Source organism: Alligator sinensis, unplaced genomic scaffold (assembly GCF_000455745.1).
Source record: "Alligator sinensis unplaced genomic scaffold, ASM45574v1 scaffold115_1, whole genome shotgun sequence".
In the NCBI taxonomy this organism is placed as follows: domain Eukaryota; kingdom Metazoa; phylum Chordata; order Crocodylia; family Alligatoridae; genus Alligator; species Alligator sinensis.
The window spans coordinates 1,857,928-1,864,422 of record NW_005841895.1 but is presented as its reverse complement, the minus strand read 5'-3'; the positions used below and the strand labels follow the sequence as shown (position 1 = coordinate 1,864,422).

The following is a 6,495-nucleotide window of genomic DNA, read 5'->3' as shown; positions in this document are numbered from 1 at the left end:
GAATGCCGACAACTGGGGATTCGCAGACAGCTGGACAAGCATCCAGATGGGATACGCGAGTTAGAATCTCACGAAGTGCCAGATATCTGGCAACATGAGACAGCAAATTTAATTGCCATAGTTTAATTTTCTTTTTTTTTCTTCTTGAGTGTACTGAAAGGCCTGATGTTGGGGTCAGGCATGGATATATGCCAATAATTTGATTTCATTGATTTGAGCCAGTACTGACCTTGGACTAAGACAGTGAACACCTAGTCATTATTATTTAATTAGTTGGACTGACACGCCTGCCTTTGCCCTAATACAGAAGATGGCAGGCCACATTGCTAAATACTGTTCGGGTGAATACCACTTGGATTACAACCCAGTTGGTGTGTGGAAGAGGTGTAGGGGAGGTAGAGACTCACAAACGCACTAAAAGGGAGAACCCCATATTTAAGGGGACTTACCCATTATTGGAGCCTCCCATTTGTATAATTTCTTTTTGTGTATCATCAAGTTGTGGCAGGAAAACAGAGAGGGATTTCATTTCCTTCCTTTGGTAAGACCCCGTGAGGGTCACAGTCAGAAAAATATGCATTGGTGGCACAGAGTAAAGGAATGAGGTACAGCAGAAGGTAAAACTGGAAGGTCACTAGATACTAATTTTCTGTATAAATAAAATCTGAACTGGCCTGTCAAGAATTCAGCCTTTAGGAGTAGGGAGACCAGAAAATCTGTACACAGAAATATGTGAAATATTGAACAGAAGAAGCAACTTTTTAAATATCTTCCACCTCCTGGCTGCCCAGATTCCCAGGTGTGGGTTTACAATCATTTTGGAAAAAATAAACACTGAGATTCCCTCTCTAAATCATTAAGTGCATTCAGTGTTTTTTACAGCACATTGTAATCACCTGATGAAGGCGAGTAAGCTACAAATCTGGTACAGGCATGGACAGATGTATGTATATCCTGGTGTAATTTGCCCTGGCTGTGTATACCATTGTAAATTCCACTGGGATTAGGAATGGATAGATTTTATCCTGGAGTAGCTCTCACAGTAGGGCTAGGGACAGAAGTTACACATAAACCTGTATAAGTGATCAGAAACCAGTTCAGATCTGTAACACAACAGAAGTTCAGTGCACATAAACTGCTTTCAAAGTCGCCACAACTGCTTTAAGATGCACCTGGATGGATGTAGTATCAAACTTAACTGATTTAGGTTAAATCAGTTTATTGAATTTCTGTCCTAGATACCCTCCAGATTCAAGTTAACTCACAGTCCTCCAGCATCCCAGGATGCTTTGCACTTCCCCAGCAAACATCCCTCACAGGGTGGGCAGGCTAGTGTTGACCCAACCTGTCTGCTCCAGTGGAGCAGGGAGGTGTGCTCTTGCATCCCCTGGTTTCTGGCCTGGGCTACTGCAAGCATGTGGCTGCATTTCCAGAATCAAAAGTGAATGTCTGTTCACTTATTGGTTCAGTCTACACAGCTTAGACTAACCTGCAAAGATTGAATCAATTCAGCCTCAGACTTTTTGACTGTCTGTACTTAGACCAGGTGACTACAACTGTCTCTCACCACTGGGCACTAGGGGAGCAGGTTTGTCTTGAGCAAGGAGCTACCAAGGATGGAGGAAAACAATAACTTCTTACTCAATGTAATTTACACTTGGAGAGGCTTACTCCTTACTCTTTCAAAGATAATTCAGCACTGGATTGGGTCAGGTGACCTCAGTTTAAAGAGTTTTGTCTTCCGTTTGGTACTTTCTTGCACTAGTGTACTGGTCTATATCCCTAGGAAAACTTTTCAGCAACACAAAACTGGCACCAGAGGTTGCAGCCAAATGTCTAACTCCTTAAAACAGATTTATTTAAAAAAAGAAACAAAAAACCCCCTCCCCTTTCAACTTAATGAGAACCTGCACCTGCTATGGAGAGCCATGCCAACAGATCAGGGGTGGACAAAATACAGTCCACGAGTCAGATCTGGCTTGCAGAGAGGCTTTGTCTAGCCTGCAGTGGGTCCCTTGGTCCCATCCAGCCCAGACACTGTCCTCCCATGGCACATCCTCCCGCCTCTGGGCACACAGCGGGGCTGGGGCAGCTCCGTGGCGGGACTGCCTTTCTAGGAAGCCCTGGTGGTGACAGCTCTTTCTAGCTGCTACCACCACTGGCCCCAGCCCCGCGATACTCGTGCACCACAGCCCCAACCTGGTGCACCCTGCACCTGCTCTGGACTTGCCTGCCCAGGCTGAGCAGCAGCAGCCAGGCAGAAACTGTTGCTCAGCACGGGGAAAAAGTGGCCCCTCCCCCTCACTGCTCCCAGCACTTCCTGGTGCAGTGGGCAGAGCCCAAGCCCTGCTGGGCTGCCCTGCATCTCCAACATCATCACTACCACCTCTGGGCTGCCTAGTGGCTGCTCTGTACTCACCACTGCTCTGCTGGGTGGCCCCGAGGTGGCTATGACACAACCAGAGCTGCAGGGCAGCTCAGCAGGACACGGGCTCTGCCAGCTGAACCAGAAAGTACCAGCAGTGGCAAGGGGGAGGGGCTGCTTTTCCCCTGCGCCAAGCAACAGTTTCTGCCTGGTCACCACTGCCACTGCTCAGTTTGGGCAAGCAAGTCTGGAGCAGGTGCAGGATGCACCGGATTGGGGCTGTGGTGTGGGTCCCTGCTGGTGCCTTGGGGCTGGGGCCAGCGGTGGCAGCAGCCGGAAGGAGTTGCCACTGCCTGGGCTGCCTAGAAAGGCAGTGCCAGCACAGACCCACCCCAGCTCCACTGCATACCCAGGGGGAGGCAGGACATGCCACAGTCAGGCAGCGTGGAGCGGGTGTGTTGCATGCTGGGGCTGCGTGCTGCTGGCAGCAGTGGGGAGGTGCTGCAGGGTGTGCTGGCTCTGGGCTGTTGCAGGGCTGGGGTGGGTGCTGACCAGCAAACACGCACAAATCAGGACAATTATTTTTTTTAAATAAAATTAAAATACTTTATTATGGATGTTTGATTTTTAGTATATAATTTTGGCTTTTTTTCCGGTTCCAAGATGGCAAACCCCCTTCCCCACAGGAGTACTTTTGAGGGCAAGGGGAGGGACTTCTGGTGGCAAAGGTCAGAGAGCAGGGATTCTGGTCCCAAGATGGTAACCAGGGGGCGGGGCACCTGTCAAGGGGCGGGGCTACCCTTTTGGCCCTAGACAGCTCACCAAAACTTGTTAAGCGGCCCTCCACCTTTAATAATTACCTGCCCCTGCAATAGATCTAGATATGCAATATCTCATTAGGTGGAAATCCAGTGATCTAATCCTGGGCCCGTTGATTTTGATTTTGATGGAGACTGTTGATCAGACCTTGTGCTGTAGCTGTAACTATGTTAAGAGTATCAGATTTAAATGAGGGTTTCTCTTTTCTTTTCAGTATGCATACACAGTTCTTGCTGATGTTAAAGCACATATTTCACAGTGAGACTATCGACTCATGGCTTAATTATTTCAAGTGGTGTTTCATTCTTTCGTGGACTTCCTTGGAAGACAGGAATAAAAGAGTTCAACCCTTTTTGGAGTAAATTAAATACTTTGTCCTGGGCACTTGGATTCAGCAAATACACTTGCTGTGCAAGAGATGAAATGTCAGGAATAATCATGGTTATAGAAGTGGTTACTCTAGAAGAAAGAAAAACATCATTATTAAACCAGTCTCTGCCAAACTCTTAACTCTAATCAGCCCGTCAATAGGAGGTTTATGGCTTCAGAATCAAGATAGGTAAAAGCTTTTCACGTACAGCTCTAGATGCCTTTGGTCTTAATGGATGCGTATAAAAATTAGGTGAGAAATTCACTGACACCAAGGCTTTGTTTTTATTTATTTATTGAGTAGAGTGGCTAGATACTGCAGTTTTTCTTCTCAGATATTTTACATGTGCTTTGGATTCTAAATCTTTCCATGCCGAGTGAATAAAGAGTTTCAGATTGCCACCACTAAAATGACCTGGTTATATATTCCCTGATAGTATAACTACACTGTAGTAAATGAGGTTACACTAGCAGAAAACTTGGCCTGAAATTAAATAATTTGAATTAAATAATTTGATGCAGGTTTAGGCCAAAATTGGTGGTGGTTGTTGTTCTGGGGTTTTTGTTGCCAGGTTTGGTTTTTTTGGGGGTGGGTTTGCTTGGGTCATGAAGGTATTTTTAAAAGGAGACAGGGACAGGAGGGGAGCAATTACTAATATGTGCAATATAGACTTCATACACTAGTTCCATCTGAAACCATCCTGGTCACGTGGAAGTAGCCTGTTGTTACTGTGCTGACTCATCTCAAGGGGAGGTCCTGCTGCAAAAGGCTGAAGCTGACTTTTGTGCTCATCCCTTGGGAGCTTTCTTCTGCTCAGCTCTGTTTACAACAGTTGTTGCATCCCTTCACATTTTAGCCTAATGCCTAGTGCACAATAATTAGGCCTAACCTCACTAATGAACTTTCATTGAATCCCCTTTCATTTCACGATTTAAATACCAGTCATTGCAGACCTAATGCTGCCCCCACTGGCTTCAGCATTGCAGATCTTGTTTCATCGCGTTCTCTTTGATTGTGTGCACTAATATCCACTCTGTGTGTGTGTGTGTGTGTGCGCGCGCGCGGGTTGCAATTCAGTCAGGGGGAAATGAAGGCCATATATTTCTACTACAGAGAGAGATATTTCAACATCGTTGGCTGGTTGGGAACACTGTTATACCTACTGTGCATTGCTAGACTTTTAGCAGGGTCTACCAAAGCCAGACAATATTGTCACTAGATGGAACTGGCCTCAGAAAATAATATTCAAGGGCCATTTGTTTATATTACATGGCCAAAGTAGATAAACTGATCCATTTTACAGTGACATTAATGACTGAGTAACTTTTTTCTTCAGTTAACCCACTCTCCCTTCCCTTCTGGTGTTCATTTACATGACCTTTGAACTGCAAAGCTCAGCAGGCTATCTGACCTACGACCCTTCTTGTGTTTAGGTGGCCCTCGTACAGTGGACAGAAAGTGTAGGCTTAACTTTGGTTGGCAGAGATCAGTCCTCCATGCAACTGAGGACACCTGGTGGGCAGATACTAAACTTCACCATCCTCCAAATCTTTCCATTCACTTATGAGAGTAAACGTATGGGAATCATTGTTCGGGTAAGTTGCACATGTGACTTGTCATTCTTCATGCATCTCTTACGGAACTGAATTGAATAAGCAAATACAACATGTTAAGTCTCAACAGTGACATACTGCATAAAGAATTTTGCATTATCTCTTATCTAGTCATATCATGGTCTAAAACATGGTCTACATTCAAGTACTGTGATCACTTCTTATTGAACCTGATTAATATATTTTCTTCAGCCAGATGTTGCTAACTGCAGAAACCCTGAAGGGCTAGGGCAGTCTTCAGTTTGTGATCAACACGATCTGTTCTGAGATAAAATATCCAACAAAGATGGGTCGCTTCAGTTTTACCATGAAATAAATTGGGCAAGATCAACTCCAGATGGGTGCCTAGTGCTGACCTTGCTTCATTTACTTCACAATAAAGGTCTTTGCTTTGTGATCAGTGTTTTCTCTTTGTTGAGTATTTTACCTTGTGGTGGCTTGAGTGGGGGAGGAGTTAACTAGTGGGTAGAGTGTGTGAAGCAGTCAAAGATGATCAATAGTTTTCTCAATGTATGTGTTTAATATGCTTGCTCAAACAGATTGTACCTTTGTTCCAGTAAGTATTGGATATTACATCTAATTGAGATGACAAATTCAATGCATGTTCATAAACATGGCTGGTATTGTATTCCTTTTCATCAGCAGACTTATTTTGATAGTGGAAAATTATACAGACTGTAAAAAGATGAGTTGAATTCTCTTGATACCATTTAAATGGTCTATTTGAGACTCCTATCAAATAATGTGGCAAATTTTTTTTTTTTAAGTAGAAAATTTTTTCAACAGCATCTTCCGCTCATTTTTTACTACGTCTCTTCTATTATAGTGGTGGGCAGCAGTCATCAACTCAAATTTCATCAAGGTTTGGTGACCTACTCCAAATAAAATGGGTTTGGCTTATCTCAGTGACAGCTTGTCAATGTACGCAGCAGTGTCAGAGGGGCACGTGGTAGGGATACTTGGAGTGGCGGTGGGGCATGGCGTGGCAGTGGCGCTGTGGGATGGCAGTGCTGTCGTGCTGCTGCTGTCACCAGCCGCCACAAAGTTAGTTTGCGGGGCTAAGCCCTATTAGCCTGGCCTTCTACCGCCTGTGTACAGGTGCATGAATCCTATGTTTTTGCCCCACAAGCCATCAGATGTGTTGAACAATCCTGGGTTCTACCTATAAGTAAAACCTATACATGTTGAGGGCCAGGAAGAGTAGCTTTTGAAGAAACAGTGGAAAAACAATTGTATCATTTTCCTGGAAGGTTAAGATGCCAGTCAGGCTTCTGAAAAATATCCAAATTAGCATAAATTAAGATCTAAGAATTTTCTTTAAATATAGC

General features: G+C 44.6%; 1 protein-coding gene across 1 annotated transcript in view; it reads left to right on the top strand.

The window, feature by feature from the left end:
• ATP9A (ATPase phospholipid transporting 9A (putative)) overlaps positions 1-6,495 on the top strand; it is a 71,322-nt gene that overhangs the window by 38,086 nt on the left and 26,741 nt on the right. The window contains exon 15 of the mRNA XM_025197346.1: positions 4,988-5,149. Within this exon, the coding sequence (XP_025053131.1) occupies positions 4,988-5,149 (162 nt within the window). The remainder of the gene's footprint in view (positions 1-4,987; positions 5,150-6,495) is intronic.